Source organism: Sus scrofa, chromosome 9 (genome assembly GCF_054392235.1).
Source record: "Sus scrofa isolate SSC_HxYL_T2T_F1_AM1 chromosome 9, Sscrofa_HxYL_maternal_Yorkshire_Landrace_v2.0, whole genome shotgun sequence".
Taxonomy (NCBI): Eukaryota; Metazoa; Chordata; class Mammalia; order Artiodactyla; family Suidae; genus Sus; species Sus scrofa.
Genome location: NC_139391.1, coordinates 118802830 through 118828285, shown reverse-complemented (window position 1 = coordinate 118828285; position 25456 = coordinate 118802830). Strand labels below are relative to the sequence as shown.

The 25456-nt window shown below is 38.2% G+C and overlaps 1 protein-coding gene across 39 annotated transcripts in view; it reads right to left on the bottom strand.

Annotated features, from left to right (window-relative positions):
- Window positions 1-25456, bottom strand: part of PRRC2C (proline rich coiled-coil 2C) — a 94214-nt gene that overhangs the window by 37995 nt on the left and 30763 nt on the right. For all 39 annotated transcript variants that reach the window (XM_005653740.4, XM_005653732.3, XM_005653742.4 and 36 more), the window contains exons 8-16: window positions 24786-24919; window positions 24618-24705; window positions 23443-23587; window positions 21818-21871; window positions 15842-16475; window positions 7267-7436; window positions 6563-6815; window positions 5253-5463; window positions 1356-3599 (exon numbers count right to left, since the gene is read on the bottom strand). In XM_005653740.4, the coding sequence (XP_005653797.2) occupies window positions 1356-3599; window positions 5253-5463; window positions 6563-6815; window positions 7267-7436; window positions 15842-16475; window positions 21818-21871; window positions 23443-23587; window positions 24618-24705; window positions 24786-24919 (3933 nt within the window). The remainder of the gene's footprint in view (window positions 1-1355; window positions 3600-5252; window positions 5464-6562; window positions 6816-7266; window positions 7437-15841; window positions 16476-21817; window positions 21872-23442; window positions 23588-24617; window positions 24706-24785; window positions 24920-25456) is intronic.

Genomic DNA, 25456 nt, shown 5'->3' with positions numbered 1-25456 from the left:
TGTTTACTGCAGAAAATTTCTTTAATTCAAGCTAGTCCAATGTATAAACTAGTGGGCAACAAATGAAAAAAATTTCAAAGCATTCTATGCTTATAATATGCATAGCCCTTCTAAAAGTTCAATCAGATTTATATATAAAATAAACATTAAAAGTTTTAACATGGAAACCATTCACTTCAGAAACCAAAGTTATTTATACAAGAAACACAACTTGTAGTATCACGTCCCTGGACCTTTTTCTGAATTATCAGAAGGTAAAAATATTTTCACTGACAGATGTAGTAACCTCAAATGTTAAGTGTAAGTAACTAACCAATACAGATTAAGATATTATTTTGTCTGAATAAATTTCTTACCAGCTTAGGCCGCAAATTTGGGAATCTGGTCTTTAAAAAACGAGGTACACCATAATAGTTGCTTACTATATATCAGGTGTTGTTAACTAATTAAAAAATATGTCACTAAACCTTCATGCATTTTCTTTTTGGCCACACCCACAGCACGCAGAAGTTCCCATGCCAGGAATCTACCTTGTGCCACAGCAGTAATAACATCAGATCCTTAACCCACTGAATCATCAAGGAACTCTCTTTTTATAAGTACTATTACTTTCTCTCCATTTTACTGGTGAGGAAGCAGAGTTTATACAACCAGTAAGTACCAGAGCCTAGATTTAAAACTAGGAATAATGCTTTATAATGCTACCTAGTACTAAAAAAATATATTAAAAAAATAACTATACAAACGCTTTAATATTTAAAAAGAACAGACCAAGTTTAGCATAGGTTAGAAAAATTCTTCTTAACAAATCTTTAAAAATTACAGTGGCATCGTATTTATGTTATCAGTAGACTTGGTGGTTGGGCAGGACTTTGCTTTCTAGCCCTCTCAGCTGTATCATTTATTGTAGGTTTGCAATGTGAGAGGGGAATATAATTTATATAAGTTTCAACATTCACTCTCTAGAAACTGATAAGAGTGACAAAGTATAAGGTTAAAACATTAATTTGTAAGTCCCAGAGGACACCTGTGAACACCACAGTCTACCAAAGCGAAGCCAAGAAAGGCAGGCTTACTTACCAGTATGACTTACCAAATGGAAGACACTGTATGTGTCCCACACTAGGTGCGTAGATTTTCCCAAAGCTAAAAATTCCTAAGAAGACTCTTCTGGGAAATTTAAAAACAGACAAAGGCTGCTAAGACACACTAACCTCTTTCTTAAGCACCCTTACACTTTCAAAACTGGAAAAAAACTGGCCCTCTACAGACTTGGTTGCACAGTTCAACCAAGAAGGCTACTTTCAGCTTCCCTGAAGGTGCAAAAGTAATAATATCTAAAACAAAGTACTCACCCTCGCTTGCCACTTTTTGATGGTGGGCCACTTCTCCTTTCATTTCTAGGACCTGAGAAATTCCTTCCGGATTTGGGTGGACCATTATTGCCACGCCGATTCTGGCGATCTATGCCAGGTCTCTGACTAGAAAAACTTCTCTTTGCTATTTCTCTTTTTGGAGGTAAAACATTCTCTCCAGCCTTTACAACCACCTGTGCATTCAAATCAGCATTTTTTTTTTCATCCCTTTCGCGCCTCTCATTGAAATCACTGCTTTCAGAAGCTGTTTCCCATTCTTCATTTGCCTGATCTGAAGAGTTCTGATTAGATAAGTCTGGTGTCTTATTTCCAGAAATATCCCCAGCAGTATTAACTGGTTCTTGAACTACATTATTAACTGTACCATTTGTAGGCACTGCCACCTCGCTGGTTTTAGAAGCAGCCTCCCTCTCCCTTAGCCGTCTAAATCGGGGAGGCTTATCTTGCCTTGGAGGTCTGGTAGGACGCTGCCTTCGGGGCCTCTCTCTAGCTGGGTCAAATTTTCGCTCAAATTTTGGAGGCCGTTTATCTGCTGGTATAGGAATAAACTGCTCATGTCTTCTTGGTGGCTCTCCATCATCTGGTTTAGGAACTTCTGCCTGCCTTGGGTTCCACTGATTGTCCCGATAGGCAGGTCTTCGTAAGGTGGAAGGGCGTGACGGGCGACCTCCAGGATCCCTTCCACCACGTCTGAATGTTCCCCCTCTGCCTCGCCTTGTAGGTTCTCCTTTAGGAAGGAAGCCTGGTTTAGATTTATCATCATCCCTTACAAAAGGTTTTTCTAGAGGTCTATTATCTATTCGGACATGATTTTCAGGCTTGAAAGATTGAGGCTTTATAGGTTTTTTGTTTTCAGACCGTTCCTCTCTTTTGGGAAGTTTACCTTTGCTTAAACTATCCTTGTCACTTGCACTTTCATGAACTTCACTGTCTGTGTCAGTTTCTGAGCCACGCTGCCTTCTTCTTTTGGGAACAACTTCAAAATCAGAGCTCTCACTTCGTGTTTCACTTTCTTCTCGCTGCCTGAGAGGTCCTGGGGGCACATGCTCCGTTCGTGGCTTACTGTCTCTATACTGAGGATAATCTCGAGTGTGCCCTCTACCGCCCCGCCCACGCCCTCCATAAGAGCCTCTGTAGCTTCGCCCTCTGGAGTAATATTCACCTCGGCCTCGACCTCTGTATCCTTGATCTGGAAACCAATCTCTATCTCTTGCTTCTTTCCAATAGGTCCTAGGGGGTAAAGTTGATTCTTTTTTAATTGCTGGTCTTGAATCTGGTCGAGTTCTTTCTGTAACAAGGTCTTTGCTGATTTTTTCTGGTTGCTTTTCTTCCTTGACCGTTGGTGCTGAGACAGTTTGCTGGTTTACAGTTTTAGCTGCTGGCTCTACTTCAACATTACTTACAGGTTCCAAAGCTTTTTCAGTATCTTGAGGTGGCTTTTGCACCAGTGTTGAAGTTTCCACTGAAGGAAATTTCTCTGATTCTGGCTGAGGTGGTGGTGGAACCAACTGTGGCTGAACTGGAGCCACGGGTGGTGGGGGAGGAGGAAGAGGTTCTTTCTTCTCTGTCTTTTCAGGTTTTGCAATTTTTTCAGTGACCTTTTCTCCCTTTTCTCCTTCTTTCTCCTTCCTTTGCTCTCGTTCTTCTTTCATATCTCTAAGTATAGGTTTTTTAATAGGACCTGATCTTCTCACGGGCCTATCATTACCTTCTTCTCTTCTGTTAGAGCCTGGTCTTGGGCCCCAACGAGTTTCTGATTTAGACTTATATGGTTTTTCAGGTTTTGGTCCTTCAGAAGATCGTATAAAGCCCTCTTTTTTTGGTTTTTCCTCTGGCCTTTCTGCTGGTTCTTTTGAATCAAGGCACCTGCCAGTTACTTTAGGAATGCTTGCAGATGGTTCATTTCTCTGCTCCTCTGATTTTTGAGTATGGTTAGATCCATGGGAAACACTTCTTTTCCGGGCAGGCTGAGTTTCTCCAGATGAAATTCGCTCTTCTTGAGGAGTGGATATAGTCTTTCGATCAGATACATCAAAACAAGCAGACTGATTATTTGTGTCAGTATGGTGAGGTCTAATGTCCTCCACTGATCTGCTTAAAAACTTTTGAACTTCTGTCTCACTTGATTCTCTGATGAAGTCTGCTTTTGGATGAGCCTCTAACTGACTGTGTTCTACAGGATAAGCAGCAGTTATCTGTTCCTGATCCAATGGGGCTTCAGGTCTATGAAAATGAAAATTCAAAGATGTTACCATCAAGGCAAAATATCACGTACAGGTGTACAGCAAAGTGATTCCTCTAATTTAAGAACAAAACAATGGATCCTAATCATAAAGAGCTTTATATTGCTACAAAAATTTAGTGCAACATTATTCAAAACAGCCAAGAGATGTAAATAACCTAAATGTTCACTGACAGATGAATGGGTTAAGAAAATGTGGTATATACATACAACTGAATGTTTAGCATTAAAAAAAAAAAGGAGTTCCCGTCGTGGCGCAGTGGTTAACAAATCCGACTAGGAACCATGAGGTTGTGGGTTCGATCCCTGCCCTTGCTTAGTGGGTTAAAGATCCGGCGTTACCGTGAGCTGTGGTGTAGGTCGCAGACAAGGCTCGGATCCCACGGTGCCGTGGCTCTGGCGTAGGCCAGTGGCTACAGCTCCGACTGGACCCCTAGCCTGGGAACCTCCATATGCCACAGGAGCGGCCCTAGAAAAGGCAAAAAGACAAAAAAAAAAAAAAAAAAAAAAATTCTGTTATATGCTACATCATGGATGAAGACATTACATCAAGTGAAATAAGCCAGTCACAGAAGGACAAACACTGCACAATCCCACTTATATATGCTATATAATGTAATCATATTCATCCACGAAAAAACAGAATTTTGACTGCCAGGGACTGGGAGGAAGGGGGAAATGGGTTGCAATTAAATGGGTATAAAATTTCAATTGTGCGAGATAAAAAAGTTCTAGAGTTCCATTGTACAACATTACGCTTACAGTTAACAATATTGCATTATACACTTAAAAACAAATAATGCTGGAGTTCCCATCGTGGCTCAGCAAAAACAAATCCGACTAGAAACCATGAGGTTGTGGGTTCAATCCCCGGCCTCGCTCAGTAGGTTAAGGATCCAGCGTTGCTATGAGCTGTGGTGTAGGTCAAAGACACAGCTCGGATCTGGTGTTGCTGTGGCCCTGGTGTAGGCCGGTGGCAACAGCTCCAATTGGACCCCTAGCCTGGGAACCTCCATTTCCAAGTGTGGCCCTAAAGACAAACAAAACAAAACAAAACAAAAACAATACAAAAAACAAATTAAGCTGATTCCTTAAGAAAAAGAAGTTCAGACAATGCTGATGTGAATTTTTAATCCACCAAAACTAATAATTTCCACTTACAACCGGAGCGCACTAGAGTAGTCTACCTTACCCACTGAATCAAAATTTAAAACATCATAAAATGCACTGCATAAAAGGGCAGAAGTTCTAACTTTACAGTTATAAATTATTAGAAATCACCAAATGTTTGCTACTTCAGGGTAACTCTGTAAATTAATATTTGTCTTTAACTTGGCCTTAATATATGTCAAGCACCTAAGCAACAGCAAAATCTCACCAATTTTTAACATCCACCACTAAGTTTCATCATTTAATTAAGTGTACAGTACTGTTACAAAATGCCCCAATAAATACAGAAAAGTAAAAAAAAAAAAAAAAAAAAAAAAGAAAATATGTATGTCCTAAAATGAAATGAGGCATACTAAATGGAGAAAATCTGATCTGTGGCTCAGTCCCAAAACAGAATGATCTTCAAGGAGGCTACAGTTTTCATTTTCCCACAATATTCTATTGGTCTCCTAATAAATAATTACCTGACATCCTCAGGTTCTTCTGTCGCCTTGGGAGTAGTGGCCTGTTGAGGCTCAGTGTGAGGATAGGTATCTGACCCCCACATCACACGAGGCTCAGAGAGGGAAATAGCATGATCTCTTGTAGTTCGAGCTATGTGCTCAAATGACTCAGAATTGTTCGGTGTTCCTTCCACCTGATCTCTTCTCATTAATGGCTTAGGTGGAATCATTCCTATACAAAAGGTCAGAAAAAGATATTAGATATTAGGGGGGAGGAGTAGGTGGAACAAAGGAAACATCATTATAAACACTAGGTTATTAATTATTCTAGGTTATTAATTACTCACTCTTTGGAATTCTCTACTCTTAAACCAAAGAAACTTTTTGCCAAGTAAAACTGATTAACTCATAAAATAATCAGCAAAAACTATGGAGTTTTTCTGTGAATGAGATTTTTACTGTTGCTGTTAAAGAGATTTAAAAATTTAGGAAGGAAGCAAAACAAGCAAAACCACAAGAGTAGCTTATTTTACTTTAAAGAAAATGCCTATAAAAATCGGGTAACAAGCATTCTGAATCTATGCATGTTAAATATTATGAGAACTATACTAACAGTGATCATGTTCAGAGAAAACAGTTTCTAAGAAAACTCCCATTAACTTGTTAAATTATGCCTCTTAAATTTTAAAATTTCAGTTTAAATTTTAAAATCAAGATGGGATGTGTGATCATATTTTTATCATCACTAAATTTTCCTCAATACCATTTTGGTAATGGATTATCTGGGTTTATTGTGATAAAGACTGCTAATTTATTTGTTTATCGATAACCTGTTAGGAAACTCAAGTGGTATGCTGACAGAAAAAGTTGGAAAGCTGTTAATATATAACATGGACAAAATTCAAATGCTGAAACACTTAAAATAACAAAAACAATGTAGTGAAAAATAGATACTGTAAGATAGTAGATACTTTTCCATCTGAACATTTTTAAATGATATCTGTAAAAGAGAAAATATAGTATTTTGGGAGTTCCCATTGTGGTACAGTGGAAACGAATCTGACTAGGAACCATGAGGTTGCAGGTTCAATCCCTGGCCTTGCTCAGTGGGTTAAGGATCCAGCATTGCCGTGAGCTGTGGTGTGGATTGCAGATGTGGCCTGGATCTGGTGTTGCTGTGGTTCTGGCATAGGCCGGCAGCTATAGCTCCGACTGGACCCCTAGCCTGGGAACCTCCATATGCCGCAAATGCAGCCCTAAAAAGACCAAAAAAAAAAAAAAAAAAAAATATATATATATATATATATATATATATATATATATATACTCACCAGGATGAATGGGTGGAATGTCCATAGCTGGTCTACCTGATATCATGCGTGGATCCATATATGACTGCATCATGAGCCACCTTGGATCAAAACCCATAGAGGCCAAATGCTGAGGGTGAGGCTGCATGGGCTGGTAGAGAGGTCTGTGTGGCGGTGGAGGGACAGCACCACTAGATGGTTGTGAAGGAACTGTTTGTGGAAGTACACCTTGCTGCTGCTGCTGCTGCTGCCACTGCTGTTGTTTCATCTGTTCCTTAAAAAAGGATCCAACATCTTGAGACATGCGAAACATTAATGTAACCAATCATATCAGAAAATATGCTTTTCTGAATCATGGAGGGAAAAGAATTCAAAATACACTTGATAGTGAGAAGGAGCAAGACAAAAGAACAAAAAAAGTTATAACATTTTGCCTTATACTTGACTTAAGCAACTAATTACTCATTAGTTACACTACAGAAACCATTTCCTAAAAAGGAAGAAGGTCTCTTTAATGAGAAAGAGGAAAAAAAAAAAAAAAAGGAATGACATAGAAGTTCATAGTAAAACCCATTTCAATAAATGTTTCATTAATTTAAAAGGGGCAATTTTTCAGAGAAAATTTGTGTGCTTTGTGTATTTTGAGTTTTATGTCAAATTATTTCTCAGACTACTGAACAGACCTTTTTAATCACACGTACAAGATAAAATGTTTTTATTGTTACCTGCTGCCGCTGGAATCGTGGTGGTAAAGACTTCTGAAACTGTTTAAAATAGCCAGATAATACAGCAGGCCGAGGCTGAGATCCAGATTCTGGTTCTGCTTCATGTGCTGCTTGAGTGGTCTCTTTTTCACTGCGATTGCTGTCTTGTCTAGAGAAAACTGGGTCATCCTCTGCCCAAAGACAAAGTGAAAGATAATGATATTCATCTATGATACTTATCAAATACACGATGTTCGTATTAGAGTAAAATTATTAGATTGACGTGTTTTAAAAGTTAATGAGGAAGAAAAGCATCCTTTACTCTTAAACACTGTTTTGCGTTTTGACAGTGGTAATTATCAACGAGGTAATATTACATTGACAGAAATCACATGCCCAAATGCTTTACCACACAAAAGTCTGTATTTGATATTTTGTTATAATAAACCACTTCAAATACTACCTATTTTTCATTGTTTCAGTAAATATTAACACTACCGTCAACATTTTCTTGTGGTGCACTAGGGCTTACATGAAAAAACAAATGGCCTATAAATATTTAAAATAGAACATACTGGGAGTTCCCGCTGTGGTGCAGCAGAAACAAATCTGACTAGTAACATGAGGTTACGGATTTGAGCTCTGGCCTCACTCATTGGGTTAAAGATCCAGCATTGCTGTGAGCTGTGGTTTAGGATCCTGTGTTGCTGTGGCTGTGGCATAGGCCAGCAGCTGCAGCTCCGATTTAACCCCCTCACCTGGGAACCTCCTTATGCCATGGGTGTGGCCCTAAAAAGCCAAAAAATAAAAATAAAATAAAATATACTGGTTTATTTAAAAATATTTTTTGGTCAAGGGATTATCTATAAAGAAAACTAATGAATCAAAATCTGATGACAACAGGTTGATCACTAGCTATTTTCAAATATAAATCATTATTTGGAGTTTCTGTCAGGATGCAGCAAAAACGAATCCAACTAGAAACCATGAGGCTGAGGGTTCAATCCCTGGCCTTGCTCAGTGGGTTAAGGATCCGGTATTGCTGTGAGCTGTGGTGTAGGTTGCAGACCTGGCTCGGATCTGGTGTTGCTGTGGCTGTGGCATAGGCTGGCAGCTATAGCTCCAATTAGACCCCTATCCCAGGAACCTCCATATGCCAAAGGTGGCCCTAAAAGGCAAAAAATAAATAAAAAACAGAGCTATATTCATTCTAGAAAATGTCATTTGTCACTATGCATGTTATAAATTCTTTTTTCAGAGAATTAGGGTTGGGTTTTTTTTTTTTTTTTTTTTTTTGATCTTTTGTCTTTTTTGTTGTTGTTGTTGCTATTTCTTGGGCCGCTCCCGCGGCATATGGAGGTTCCCAGGCTAGGGGTTGAATCGAAGCTGTAGCCACCGGCCTACGCCAGAGTCACGGCAACGTGGGATCCGAGCCGCGTCTGCAACCTACACCACAGCTCACAGCAACGCCGGATCGTTAACCCACTGAGCAAGGGCAGGGACCAAACCCGCAACCTCATGGTTCCTAGTCGGATTCATTAACCACTGTGCCACGACGGGAACTCCCTAGGGTTGGATTTTTAAAAGGAAATCTAATGTAATGCCAATGTAAAACAATGCAGTAAAGAATCACAAATCACACTTTGTATTATATTCAATATTAAGAATGTTATAATAAATAATTATAATAATAATAAAATCTTGGAGGGAAAAGAGCCAAGTAGGTGAAACACTTAAAAATCAAGAGTAAATCTCACTGATAAACCTAGCTAAAATTAAACTGCCATCAGAAGACACATAAAATGTGAATGAAGATAAAGGTGCCACTAAAGTGATGATTGTTGTACAACTATAAATATAATAAAATTCACTGAGTTTAAAAAAAAAGTGCCACTAAATCATGATTATTAAAAACAAAACCAGAATTAATTTATGTACATATGGTCATCACAGTTAATTAATCAGGGTCAATGAATGTATTTACTAGCAGAACTTGGACTAAACTGAATTCTCTTATTTCTCACTCTCCTTTTTTTTTTTTTTTTTTTTTTTGCTTTTTAGGGTCACACCCACGGCATATGGTGGTTCCAAGGCCAGTGGCCTACACCACAGCCACAGCAATGCCAGATCTGAGCCAAGTCTTGGACCTACACCACAGCTCACGGCAATGCCAGATCCTTAATCCACTGATTGAGACCAGGAATCGAACCTGCATCCTCATGGATGCTAGTCAGATTCATTTCCGCTGAGTCACTATATCAACTCCAATTTCCTTATTTCTAATCCATGGTCCTTTCTCATTAACTGTGAATGAGATTCCCTAAGGCTGTTCTCTTTCGGAATTCATCAGTTTTAAAGCATACCAATGTTTTTCATTTCTGTGGTGAGAATTTTACTTTACTTTTTTGAGTGTTTTGAGCAAAGTGCTTATAATGTATAATAAAAGGCCATTATCAATATCTAGCTTTAGAATGTTTAATATAAACTAAACAAATAATCTACACTGGTTGTATCTCTCTTTTTTTTTTTTTTACTCTTTTTATAGTTACATTAAGGACCGAGTTCAAACATAACCCAGAACATAAAAACTTGAAGCAAAATTTTAAATAGCTTTATAATTTCAAGTGGCAAGGTTTTATAGAAAAAGCCTGGGTTTTGAGGTCAAAAAAATTTCCACAACAGAAAATATATTGAAGTAAAACTATTTCTATTTTAACTCACTATTAATGCAAGCTATTAATTCATTAAGACAACTTTGCAAGTTTGTAGTTTTTTTTTTTTTTAACAGTCATACCTGCAGCACACGGAAGTTCCTGGGCTAGGGAGTCAAATCTGAGCTGCAGGTGTAGCCTATACCACAGTCACAGCAACACTGGATCTTTAACCCACTGAGCAAGGCCAGGGATAGAACCCACATCTTCAAAGAGACAATGTCAGGTCCTTAACCCACAGAGCCACAAAAGGAACTCTGGTAGCAAAATTTTACTATTTAGAGTTTATAAGCCAAATTAAGGAAGAACAAAAAAGTTGATTAGAGCTGGAAAGGGCTTTTTTTGAAAGGCATATCAATGATACTATATTGAAACCGGTAGAAAAACAAATATAAAATTATGAACTGAGAGTACTCATTTAATTATGACAATCTGAAATTCCCATTAAGCTCTATTAAACTTAAGTTTTAGAGGTATTAACACGTGTGAACAAATAATATTTTATTTGGTTAAATGTCGTCGAATCAGAAAAAGAGTAGAACAATCAGCCACCTGCCAACTATAAAGCCAATATGATTTTGCAGGTAGAATAGAATTTAAAGTCACCTAACTATACAATGATATCTATAAGAAACTCATTTTAGGAGTTCCTGTTGTGGCTCAGCGGAAACAAATCTGACTAGGAACCAACCATGAGGTTTCGGGTTCAATCCCTGGCCTAGCTCAGTGGGTTAAGGATGCAGCATTGCCGTGACCTTTGGTGTAGGTCGCAGATTCAGCTCGGATCCCTTGTTGCTGTGGCTGTGGCTGTGGCTGTGGTGTAGGCTGGAAGCTGTAGCTCTGATTTGACCCCTAGCCTGGGAACTCCATATGCCACGGGTGTGGCACTAAAAAGACAAAAAACCAAAAAAACAAACCAAAACAAACAAACAAACAAAACCCCTCACTTTAGATCCAAAGATGCAAATAGGAGCTCCCATCGTGGCACAGTGGTTAACGAATCCGACTAAGAACCATGAGGTTACGGGTTTGATCCCTGGCCTTGCTCAGTAGGTTAAGGATCCAGTGTTGCCGTGAGCTGTGGCATAGGTTGCAGATGCAGCTCAGATCCCGCATTGCTGTGGCTCTGGTGTAGGCCGATGGCTGCAGCTCTGATTCGACCCCTAGCCTGGGAACCTCCATATGCTGCGGGGAGAGGCCAAAGAAATGGCAAAAAGACAAAAAAAAAAAAAAAAAAAAAGATGCAAATAGACTGACAATAAAAAGATGGACAAATATATTCCATGGAAATAGAAACCAAAAGAGAAGAAGGTGGCTATAGTAATATCAGACTAAACTGACTTAGTAAATAAAAAAAGGTACAAGAGACAAAGAAAATCAAAAACTAATAAAAGATTCAACACAGCAAGGTAACAATTATAAATATTTGTACACCTAATAACTGACCATCAAAACATATGAAACAAAATACTGACGGAATTAAAGGGATAAATAGCACTACATTAATAATTAGAGGCTCCACCATCCCAATCTCCATAATGGATAGATTAGCCATACAGAAGAAGGTAAGGAAAAAAGACTTAATAAACCAACTAAATTCAACAGACATACACAGAACATTCTACCCAACAACAACATAATATACATTCTTCTCAATTGCACATGGGACATTTTCCAGGACAGACCATGTTATGTCACAGATTAACTTTCAAAAGATTTTATTTAAAAAAATTTTTTTCCTCAAAAGATTTTAAAAGATAGATATCACATAAAGTATCCTCTCTGACCACAATTAAATGAAGGTAGAAATCACCAGAAGTAAACCTGGAAAATTTACAAATATGTGGATATTAAGCAAACACTATTAAACAACTAAAAGATCAAAAAAAGAAATTGCCAACGGAAATTGGAAAGCACTTAAGAGATAAATGAAAACAAAATCACAGCATATCAAAACATTGGATGCAGCAAAAGCAAAGCAAAGGGGGAATTTATAGCTATAGATGCTTGTATTAAAAAACAGTTAAGACCTCAAATCAATAACCCAGAGTTACAACTTAAGGAGTTAAAGATAGTAAGAACAAACTAAACCCAGTGTTACCAGAAGGGAAATAAAAGTCACTGCAGAGATCAATAAAATAGAGAGTAGAAAAATAGACAAAAATTAATGAAAACAAAAGTTGGTTCTTCGACAAGATCAACAAAATTGACAAATCTTTAGCTAGGAATGCGAACTAAGAAAAAAAAGATTCAAATTATCAAAATTAGAAATGGAAATTGGGACATCACTGCCAATTCTACAGAAATAAAAAGGATTATGAGGAGCTCCCGTGGTGGCGCAGTGGTTAACGAATCCGACTAGGAACCATGAGGTTGCGGGTTCGATCCCTGCCCTTGCTCAGTGGGTTAAAGATCCAGCGTTGCCATGAGCTGTGGTGTAGGTCGCAGACGCGGCTCGGATCCCGCGTTGCTGTGGCTCTGGCGTAGGCCAGTGGCTACAGCTCCGATTAGACCCCTAGCCTGGGAACCTCCATATGCCACGAGAGCGGCCCAAGAAATGGCAAAAAGACAAAAAAAAAAAAAAGGATTATGAGAGAATTATGTACAACTATATACCGACAAACTGGATAGCTGCACACCAACAAATTAGATAACCTAAATGAAATGATGAACTCCAAAAAACAAAAAACCTACCAATAATAAAGTTGCGAAGAAACAGAAAATGTGGGAGTTCCCATAGTGGCACAGTGGAAACAAATCCGACTAGGAACCATGAGGTTGTGGGTTCCATCCCTGGCCTTGCTCAGTGGGTTAAGGATCTGGCATTGCCGTGAGCTGTGGTGTAGGTGGCAGACGTGGCTTGGATCCTGTGTTGCTGTGGCTGTGATGTAGGCCAGCAGCTGTAGCTCTGAATGGACCCCTAGCCTGGGAACCTCCATATGCCACGGGTGAGGCTCTAGAAAAAAGAAAAAAAAAGAAATAGAAAATGTGAATAGACTTTTAACTAGTAAGGAGGTTGAGTTGGTATCCAAAGACCTTACAGCAAAGAAAAGCCCTGGACCTAATGGCTGCAGTGATGGGTTCCACTAAACATTAAAAAAACTGGAGTTCCCGTTGTGGTGCAGTGGTTAACGAATCCGACTAGGAACCATGAGGTTGCAGGTTCGATCCCTGTCCTTGCTCAGGGGGTTAAGGATCTGGTGTTGCCATGAGCTGTGGTGTAGGTTGCAGACGTGGCTCGGATCCCGCGTTGCTGTGGCTCTGGAGTAGGCTGGTAGTTACAGCTCCGATTAGACCCCTAGCCTGGGAACCACCATATGCTGCCAGAGCAGCCCAAGAAATGGCAAAAAGACAAAAACAAAAAAACAAACAAAAAAACCCCTAACATCAGGAGTTCCTATTGTGGCTCGGTGGTTAACGAATCCGACTAGGGACCACGAGGTGGCAGATTCGATCCCTGCCCTTGCTCAGTGGGTTAAGGATCTGGTGTTGCCGTGAGCTGTGGTGTAGGTCACAGACTCGGCTCAGATCCCGCGTTGCTGTGGCTCCGGTGTAGGCCGGCGGCTACAGCTCCAATCAGACCCCTGGCCTGGGACCCTCCATATGCCGAGGGAGTGGCCCTAAAAAAGGCAAAAAAAAAAAAAGACTAAAAAACTAACATCAATTTTTCTCAAACTCTTCCAAAAAACTGAAGAGGAGGGAACACTTCCTAACTCATTTATAAGGTAAGCATCACCTTGATATCAAAGTCAAACAAGGGCACTGTAAGAAAACTACAAATATCTTATGAATACTGATGCGAAAATTCTCAACAAAATAGTAGAAAACAGAATTTAGCAGTATACTGAAAGGATTATACACCATTACCAAGTGGGATATATTCCGAGGATACACAAGGATGGTTCAACATACAAATATCAATCAATACATAACACAGTGACATAATGAAGGAAAAATAACATGATCATCAAAATTAATACAGACAAGGATCTGACAACATTCAACATACTTTTATGATAAAAATACCCAAACTAGGAATAGAAGGGAACTACCTCAACATAATAAAAGCCACTTATGAGAAACTCACAGCTAACACCACATTCAATGTTGTCAGACTGAAAGCTTTTTTTTTCTCTAGGATCAGGAAGAAGACAAGGGTGCCTGGGGTGCACTTTTATTCAACTTAGTACTGAATAACTATGAGGGGTTCAAGACTGCAGTGAAGGAAGTAACTACAAATGAGAAGGAAACAGCAAGAATTAATTAGAATTAATTAGAATTAGAAGTAGAGCCTGCAGATGTGACTGAACTGCTGCAATCTTATAATAAAACTTGAAGGGATAAGGAGCTACTTCCAATGGATGAACACCGTGATTTCTTGAGATGGAATCTATTCCTGATGAACATGCTGTAACAAACTGTTGAAATGATAACCAAGGATAACGGAACATTGCATAAACTTGATGAAGCATCGGCAGGGGAGTTCCCATTATGGCTCAGCAGTAATAAACCTAGCTAGTATTCATGAGGATGTGGATTTGATCCCTGGCCTCACTCAGTGGGTTAAGGATCCGACATTGCAGTGAGATGTGGTGCAGGTTGCATACTCAGCTTGAATCTGGCATTGCTGTGGCTGTGGTGTAGGCCATTAGCTTGGAACCAGCCTGGGAACCTCCATGTGCCACAGATGCGGCCCTAAAAAGACATAAATAAATAAATAAACAAATAAATAAAAAATAAAAAAGGGTAAAGCATCAGCAGCGTTTGAGAGAACTAACTCCAATTTTGAAAGAAGATCTACTATGGGTAAATGCTATCAAATAGCGTTGATGCTACAGAGAAATCACTCATGAAAGGAAACTCCATTGTTATCTTATTTTAAGAAATTGCCACAGCCAGTTCAATCCTCAGCAGCCACCACCCTGCTCAGTCAGCAACCATCAAAACTGAAGCAAGATTCTCCCTTACCCCAACAAAATTATCATGATTCAATGAAAGCTCAGTGATGGTTAGCATTAGCAATAAAGCATTTTTAGGATATATGTATTTTTTTAGACAGAAAGCTACCTCACACTTAATAATCTAGAGAGTAGCATAAACTTTTATATGCACCAGGAAACCAAAAGATTCATGTGACTCCCTTTATTGCCATATCTGCTTTACTGCAGTGGTCTGGAACTAAACCTTCAACATCTCTAAGACGTCTGTACTCAAAAGAAATGAAATCAGGGTCTCAGAGATACTTGTGCACTTTCAATCACATTAGTATTATTCAAAATAGGTAAAAAACGAACTCAACCTAAGTGTCCATCAACAGTCTGGGTAAGCAAAATGTGGTGTGTGTATATATGTATATATATATATGAATTATTAGCTCTAAAAAACAAGAAAATTCTGCAATATGTATGAAACTTAAAGATATTATGCTAAGTGATATAAAGCCAGTTACAAAAAGAAAAATACTGTATGATTCCACTTCTATAAGCTTCTGAGAATAGTCAAAATCATACAGAAGGAAAGCAGAATCACTAGCCAGAGTCTGGGGAAGAGTTATTGTTTAGTGGGTATAGAATTTCAATTTTACAAAATAAAGAGAGTTCTGAAAATGAATGGTCGTGATGGTTCATTATAAATGTTTCTAATACCACTGAACTGTACACCTAAAAATGGTTAAGATGCTAAAATTTTGTTTATATATATTTTATAACAAAAAATTATAGAAAAACATATAGTAAAGCATTCAATAAAATTCAATTTCTACCCCAAATACACCACTTTTATTTGGATTACGTATGTTAAAAATACACAAACATCCAACATCCACACTATAAGTAATAACGAAGCCTTCTGTAAAGCTTATATAAGAACAAACAAAACTATCATACCTTTATTACAGTTGTTTTCACTTTCTGGTTTTTCTACCATAGGCTCTAAAGTAGGTTCTCTGTGTTCAGTTTTTTCTTCCATTTTCTCCCTTTCTTTCTTCTCCAGTTCACATTCCTTTTCCTGTTCTTTCATCACCTGCAGTTCTTTTTCCTTTTCTTGTTGCCGTTCTATTTCTTTCTCTTTTTCTTGCTTTCTTTCCTTTTCCATTTCTCTCTGTTTTTCCTGCTCTCGCTCCAGTTCTTTTTCCTTCTCCTGTTGTCTTTCCCTTTCTTTTTCCCTCTCCTTCTCTCGCTCCCGTTCTTGTTCTTTTTCAAGTTCTTTCTCACGTTCTCGTTCTTTTTCTCGTTCTTTTTCTCGCTCCCTTTCTCTAATTTCCTCTGGAGAGGGTTGTTTGTCCACTATGCCAAGCTTTTCATCCAATCGTTTCAGTTTCTCTGCACACGCTGCTTTCCTCTGTTCTTCCATTCTTCGCTCTTCCTCTTCACGCCGTTTACGAGCACGTTCCACTGCTGCAGAAAGTTCTGACTGTTGTCGTCTTCTTTGCTTCCATATTTCATCTTCATCTGGGACCTGTTGCTTGGGGGGGAAAGGGCCTGGTCTTCCAGGTGCTGCCTGTCGGTCTGGAGGAGGATGCTAAAACATTAAGATAAATTATCAGATGAGTATGACCACACTGAAAATATCATAGACACAGTGAGGGAGAAAAATCCTCCATAAAACATCAAAAATTTTCCTGAAGGAGCTCCCATTGTGGTGCAGCAGAAAGGAACTGGACTAGGAATCATGATGTTGCAGGTTCGATCCCTGGCCTCACTCAGTGGGTTAAGGATCTGGTGTCGCCGAGAGCTGTGGTGTAGGTCACAGATGCGGCTTGGATCTGGCATTGCTGTGGCTGTGGTATAGGCTGGCACCCGTAGCTCCAATTAAACCCCTAGTGTGGGAACCTCCATATGCCATGGGTGCAGCCCTAAAAAGCAAAAAAAAAAAAAAAAGAAAAAGAAAAAAAAAGAAAAAACCCTGAAAAAAAAAAACCCACATTAAAGTGCAAACAAGTAACAAGATGGGGAAAATAGTAAATCTAGGTTTCCAGAATAATTATTCCAATCATCTAATACTTACTGAGCATGTATGTACCTATTTATTATGCCAGACATTATTTGCTCACTCGGTTATCTGTTAGGTCAAACAGACTGTCATAACATGAATTTCAAAATCTAAATTTAGAGACAAAGGAAATTCAGAATGAGAATGCTTTAGCAGGAACTGCCAGAGATGGGATGCCTACAGAAGGAGAAGAGTCCATAAAGATGTAACATGGCACCATGTGAAAATGCTAAGAAAACTGAGGTACAGTTACAAGGAAAGAGCACACAAAGAAGCTAAGTGAAGGAGATGGAAACACTGCTCCTGCTGCCACCTTGGAGGAAAAGAAACATTCCTAGAAATCAGCTTATGGAGAGAATTCTGTTTTTAAACTGAAAAATCCAGAAAGGCATTGCTAGATCCCATTGCTGAATATCAGAATCATCTGACAGACTGAGATTCAATCATTTAAATTTTTTTTTTTTTTTTGCTTTTTAGGGCTGGATTCCCAGCATATATAGAAGTTCACAGGCTAGGGGTTGAACTGGAGCTACAGCTGCCAGCCCTCACCACAGCCACAGCCACACGCAAGATCCAAGCCGCACCTGCGACCTATACCACAGCTCATGGCAACACTGGATCCCTGACTCACTCAGCAAGGCCAAGGATCAAACTCGCATCCTCAATGGACACTAGTTGGATTTTTGTTTCCAGTGCACCACAATAGGAACTCCTAATTTTCAATTAATATGTTCTAAAGCAATTACTACTACAAAGTCTGAAATCCCTGCCAGCAACTATGCAAATACAAGCAGAACGGGAAAAGCACACGAAGAGCTGAAACATAAAGGAACTGAAAAATCTTTCTATCAAAAATACTGATTTTTGGAGTTCTGCCGTGGTGCAGTGGGTTAAGAATCCGAATGCAGAGGCTTAGACTGCTGCACAGGTGTGGCTTCAATCCTTAACACAGGGGCAGTGGGTTAAAGGATCCAGTGTTGCCACAGCTGTGGCACAGAACGCAGCTGTGGCTTGAATTCATTCCCTGTTCTGGGGACTTCCATATGCCAAAAATGCAGCCATAAAATAAAAATATATATTACATTATAAAATATATATGTATGTATTTTTTAAATTACTACTAGGATGAAGCCATGTAACCAGTCAACATTCCTACAAAGAGAAAATAATGATGATAAAAACAATGGACTAAATACTAAAAAAAATAAAAACAAAAACCATGAATCCAGACTCTACCATTTACTAACAGTGCTCTTAGGAAAGCTGCTTTACTCTACCTGGTGTTCAGTTACTTATCTATAGCTCAAAGATAAGTGGCAAAACAAGTAACTATATAAATGTAAGCACTTTATGCTGTAAACTCACAGAGAAAGCATTAAAAAAAAAAGCACCTTCAAGTATAATTTACATAAAATGTGATACATATATCCTAACTGTATAATCTGATGAGTTTGGCCAAAATGACACCCTCATGTAACTACTGCCCCAATCAACATACAGAGGATGTTCATCAGTCCTCTGCCTGAACCCCTGACCCAAACCACCACTGATCTACTTTTTTGGTTTTTTTGGCATGGGGAAGTTCTGTGGTCAGGGATCTAATTTGTACCACAGCAGTAACAATACCAGATCCTTAACCCACTGTGCCACTGGGCAACTCCTAGTTATATACTTGTGACAATACAGTTTCGCCTTTCTGAGAATTTCATATAAATGGATATATCAAGTTATAGTCTCTTTAGTATCTGGCTTCTTGTGTCCAGGGTAATAGCTCTTTTTTGGCTGTGCCTACAGCATGTGGAAGTTCCCCGGCCTGGGATCTAACCCATGATACAGCAGTGACCGGAGCCACTGTAGCGACAATGCCAGATCCTTAACCCATTCGCTGTACCACAAGCGAACTTCGGGGTAATAGTTTTGAGGTCACTGTATATAGAGATAGTTTGCTACATTCTACTGCTGGATAGTATTCCACCATAGGCATACTGTTTCATCTGTAAATGGACATACAACTTTTTTTTTTTTTTAAAGGGCCACACCTGTGATATATGGAAGTTGCAGGCTAGGGGGCAAATTGGAGCTGCAGCTGCCTGCCTACTCCACAGTCATAGAAACACAGGACCTGAGCTGCATCTGCAACCTAGACCACAGCTCAGGGCAATGCCGGATTCCTTAAGCCCCTAAGGGAGGCCAGGGATCGAACCCACATCTTCATGGATACCAGTCACGTTACTAACCCACTGAGCCACAATGGAAACTCCTACTCCTACTTTTTAAATGAGGAATAAAACAGCTATGGGCATTCATGCCTAAATCTTTGTGTAAATGTATGTTTTTATTTCTCTAGGATAACCCTAAGAGTGGAACTGCCGAGTCATGTGGTATGTGTTTCACTGTAGAAGAAACTGCCAAAATGTTCTCCAAAGTGATTATAAGGTTTTAGAGCCCCAGTAGCATTGTATGAGGGTGTCACCTGCTCTATATCCTCATCAACATTTTGTGTCATCGGCCTTTTAAATTTTGGCTGTGTAAGAAATTTCAACGTGGTTTTAATTTGCATGTCCCTGGTGAATAAAGTAATGAACATCTTTTCATGAGTTTATTGGCCATTTACATACCTATTTTATGAAATGAATGTTCAAATCATTTTTTGGGTTGTTTTATTATTGAGTTGTAAAGGTTTTTAAATACACTTAGGTAATCTCAATATAAACTGTCAGATTAATATTTTTTTCTGTAACATCTTTTTTATGCCTTAGAGATGTTTTTCGAAGACCAACTCATTAATTTCTATTTTCTTTCTAATTCCTGCCTTTTTTGTCTTATCTAAGACACTTCTGTTGGCCCAAGTTCATGCTTCTACATTTTCTGCTAGTTTTTTTTTTTTTTTTTTTTTTTTTTTCCCTTTTTCTTTTTCGGCCACAGCCACAGCATATGGAAGTTCCCAGGCTAGGGATCGAATTCCAAACTGGAGCTGTGATCAATGTCACAGCTGCAACAACGCTGGATCCTTAACCTACTGGGCTGGGCCAGGGATCAAGCTGGAGCCTCCACAGAGATGAGATTGATCATTAACCCACTGTTCCACAAAAGAAATTCCTCTGCTAGATGTTTTAGTTTTAGCTTGCATGAGTACAGAAATGCTATAAAGAGCATCAGACGGTTAAAAGGAAAATAACTGGTGGAGATGATGATGATGGTTATGTTATGTGTACCTATCAGAGTAGAGTGATTAGGGAAGCCTATGAAGTAGTTACTATGTTAACAAAAATTTTGATCATAGGAAGAACCTCAGGGAAAGTCTTCTGGTTACAGAAAACAGCAAATAAAATGTCTCGGGGGGTAAAATAAAAACAATGGCAATAAAAGCTTGTGTGGCAAGAACAGAAAGGGAGAAAAGATGAAATAAATAGAGAACTTAAAAACCATAAAAAGAACCTGAGCAAGGAATAACTGACCTAATATATTTATATCTATTTTTTAAAAGTTATATCTACTGTTAAGGAGAATTTGGGATAGAGGTAGTACTTTGGTGAGCAGACAGTAAGAATTCAGTGTACGAATATATTCTAAAGGTAGAGGTAACATCATTTGCTGATGGATTAGGCTGGATGTAAGGTAAAAAAAAGAAAGGTTAGGAGTGACTTTCAGGGAGTTCCCATTGTGGCACAGTGGAAATGAATCTGACTAGTGTCCATGAGGATGCAGGTTTGATCCCTGCCCTCACTAAGTGGATCAGGGATCTGTCATTGCCGTGAGCTGTGGTGTAGGTTGCAGATGTGGCTTGGATCTTGCATTGCTGTGACTATGGCGCAGGATGGCAATTGTGGCTCCGATATGACCCCTAGCCTGACAACTTCCATATGCCGTAGGTATGGCCCTAAAAAGCAAAACAAAAAGAGTCACTTTCAGGTTTAACCTGGGCAATGTCATTATCTAAGATAGGGAAGACAGAGGAAGAAAGTAGCAGAACTAAGTGTGGGAGTTGGGGTTTGTTATGGTTTGGACATATTAACTGTCAGATATCTATCAGAAGTCCAAGTGGAAATGCTGAGCTGATTTGTTGAATATACAACTTTTGAAGTCAGGATACAGTTTTAAGGGCTCAAGATACACACTGAGTGGGTACCGGATGACTCAGAGATCAGGACAAGAGGTCCGGAAAGAGAATAAATTTAAGAGGACAAAATAGTGTGATGTCTCAAAAGCAAGTTTTTAAAGTGTTTTAAGAAGGATAGAGGGATGAAGAGATTAACTATGTCAACTGCTGCTGAGACGAAGTAAATGAAGACAAGAGAACTGTATCTGGCAAGACGGAATTGTCATTACTAACCTTGATAATAACAGTTTCAGAGGTATAGTAGGAGATGAAAGTATAAGTGAAGAGGGTAGATGAGAAAAGTGAAGGCAGTAAGTATAAATAGCTCCCTAAAACAATGTTGCCACGAAGGAGAACAGGGATATAGGAAAGACACTGCGGGGGTGGAGGGTAGTGGGAGGTAAAGAAGTGTTGTGTTTTAAACATTTTTTAGAGATGAGAAATAATGTTATTAGTACATGACAGATTATGGGATCTAGGGAATAAGAAGGGTTGTCCCCAGGAGCAAGGACAACAGGAAGAAAGTCAGAACAGGAAGCCTACTGAAATGGGAAGAAAAGGCGCTTATTTTCTTAGAAAAATTAGGAGCATGCTCATCACCTGAGAAGAAAGAGGGACAGGCTAAAGAGGAAGACATGCAGGAGCTACAAGGTCAAGTCACCAATTGTTTCATAAAAATTATAAATTAGAAACATACACAGAACCTTTCCATTAAAACAAATAGGATGAATAATACATACAGACCATTAACAAGAATTTAGTTAAGATTTACCTGCTGTGCAAGCAACTTTGGAGGTGGTGGCAAGTGTGAGGATGGTCCTCGATCCTATTATTAAAAAAGGATTTTTACAAAATAAGATTGAAAACCATCTGAAATATTTCTGAATGTACTGCTTTTAAGAAAGACCAAAAGATTACAAAAAATAAAAATCTTTAACCTCTTTTTAAATAAAAGTACATTACTCACTGCAAGCTAACTTTACGTTCTATAAATAGAATTTCTTGGCCATTTCAAAAAGGTTACAACCTCAAATTAACTTTGTTAAGAGTAGAATCTCGAGTGTACAAATTCTGGAATTCTAGCTCAGGTAATATGGCTGTAGAAAAGTATGCCTCTAATTTCAAATTCTTATTTATGTAAACCCAGTTCTTTTTTTTTTTCTAATGGCAAATTAAACCCGTGAGGTTTAGATAAAGAAAAGAAACATCTAAAACAGTGGAAACAGATATTAAATGTGCAATATTCACTCGTTAACATATGTATCAGGGACACACACACACAAATCAAAATATCAAGATACAGTCTATGATACTCCTCTGTTCTTTTATCATTCCCCATTATGCCAATAAGTTAGAAGTCACAAAAAACACAGATTTTATTTTTAAAATTACTTTAAAAATCCTTTTTCAGAATTTGAATTTATTTTGCAATGGTGAACCAATACCTTAAGAATAAAATTCAAACTTTTTTGTATAGTATACAAAACGTAGTAACTACTAGTTCTTACACAGCTCTCTTACTTCTCTCCCCTATCAAACTACAAACTACTGGGGACTTCTTGACTAGGCCATGCTTCCTCCACACTTTCCTATTCTCATCATGTTTCCTTCCACTGCTTGGAATCGCTCTCTTTCCTTTGTTTACTGGTTAACTCCTGTTTCAAGTATCAAGTCTTTTGTGAAATCTTTTACACAGAATTTTCCAAGAACTATGTGCACTCTATCACAGCACATAGTACATATCACGCTGTAACGCTTGCTAGTTTTTTCTCTCCTTTTCTTTTCACTGAGACTGTTTGCTACTTACTTTTATCTCCCTGAAGGCACCAACTGCTCTGTTCTGCATGAATTCAATCAATACATGCTAAGAATACTGCGAATTAAGTGACACTTGGAAGATATAGCCCTTTTTAATTTTCATTTGGTAATGCAGTTCTTGCTACGTCTTAGAAGTAAAATCAGTGTATCTGTTGCCCACATACTTCCCCTTTTAAATAACATTCTTCAAAATGGCTCAGACTTCATAGATTTCCCTACTCAGCACACAGTTTCACAGATGAATACTAACTAACTAGGACGTACAAAGCATCAGTAAACCATAGAGCACTGTAGCTAAGTTAGTTTGGAAAAACAATTTATCCCTCTACTCTGACATGACCACGCTGTTTCAAGGGGAAAAAAAGTGAAACTTTAGTTTTCACTGTACTGATCATTTATCATCACTGTATTGATGCATTCCTGTTACTATGCAATAAAACTATGGTTTAGATCTAGCTCTATTTAAGAAAAAACATATATTTCCCTTTCCTTAAGTCTTTTTCCAACTCTGTGATTATGAGATTAATTCATCTTTGTCATCTGTCTATAGTGACAAGGATTTCCATGAGTTCAACAAACCTGATTAAATGGAGGTCCTTTCCCATAGGGACCTTTTGCTACAGGTGGCTGGGCAGGTATCTGAGAAGATGATTTAGTGTTGTAAACTTCATCTGCTTCTTTTCGGTTTTCAGTGTTTTCAGAGCCTTTTGAATCTTGATCCTCACTGAAGAATCAAAATCCAGGTGAAATAAAAAATACAGTGGACAGACTATACCATAGATAATGCATTTTACATTTCTTAATGTAAAAAAGACATTACTTTCAGGGTGGTAGGAGGTAATGTAACAAGGCATGAGATGATTTTGTAACCCAGAAGTGCTAGTTTATTCACTCGAGAAATACATGTTATACATTTACATGTGATGGGGATTGGGATTGGCCAGATTATCATAAGATATAATGTGCAATATATCACTTGTCAAATATGGACACTCACATTTGACATAAAATATGATTCCACCATCTTCTATTATCTACCCCCAAACTCTCATCTGAATGCAACTGAGTAATATTCCAGATAATTAATTAATGTATTCTAATCAATTCTGATTTAATGAAAGAGAAATCAAACTACAGTATTTTAAGTCACAATACATAACAGGCATCTCACAACTAATCATGAAACAGTGTATTATAACATCATGGCTGAAAAACTATAGCAATGTGTTCATGCAAACTCCTGTGTATTTTAAGAGCCCAACTTTTATGCTACATAAGCCATATCTTGACCCTGATGATCCTATATTCCAGAAAAAGATGAAGAGCTCCTGTTTTCCAGACCTTATTGCTCCTTGCTAAGTTTAAGAAATTAAGACTTGAAGCAGATGTTGAAACCCAAGTAATTTTTCTCCAATTTTGTAAATATTAATCAGGTCAAGAAAGTAACAAGTTTTAAATGGTCCTTGACACTATCGCTCTAAATATCTCAAATTAGATGACAAGCATCTAAGTTATCTTCCTTTTAAATATATGTACTTTCTTCAGAAACATCAAACTCTCAATTCTTTGATTATCTGTACTTTTAAAAAAGCTGGCTCATTAACTGCCTTCCTACTCAGTAAAAGTCCTTTGGAGTAGAATGTAGAAATTCTGTAAGTAGGGAGCAAATACCTATTAATGAAGCTCTTTGCAAATATGGTTTGTATTGTAGCATCAATCAATTCACGCTATTATTAGTAAAAATCATAACTTACCTGCTGTTCTCTTTAGGACTAGTACTTCCTTGCTCATCATCATCACTGAAATTTAGCTGTTCTGTATAATCTACTTCCATCTGAGCACCTGTTAAATTGAGGAGAACTCAGATTGGCTGTTTCAAAGCATCTAAAAACTAAAAGTGCTTAATTAACTTTGCCTCTTACCTGCCCAACCTTCATCAGCTTCAGCATCTAGGTTATCAAATTTATCAAGCTCCTTCAGTTCTGATGCACTAAGGATGGAGGGGCGTTCAGGCTCAGAGGCCCATGAAGGAGGTGGGCCTCTTCCTCGAAGGCCTCTAACCAACGACAGGTTATAAAGGAAAAGAATATTAAGTTTTAATGATACTAAATTAGGACAATATTAAAAGACTGGAATTTGGTTCATTTCAATTCAACAGTGTTACTTTCTATGGCATGACATACAAATTATTTTGCACCTCATATGACTGCAAAGAGGTATAGAATTAACACATAAATTTAAGACAATATATAACATTTTTTATGCAGATATTTAATGCAGACAAAGTTTTCAAACATCTGAACAAAACAAATGTATGTTAAAGGATAATATGGCTAAAGACTAATACTAATCTCAAAAGGAAAAACTTTAAGAAAAAACCCATCGTTTAAGAGAATGCTCCAGTCCTAGATTAAAAAAAAAACATGGGGGGGTTATCAACATCATGGAAGGAATAAGGGAGAAGCAAGTGTCATCTATTTTTTTAAGACCATGATTTTCAGTTTTCATCATTTTATGTCAATTGATTTAAAGTTTTAGAAGAATATTTAAAAAAAAAACAAACAAAAAACAAAAAGGAGTTCCCGTGGTGCAC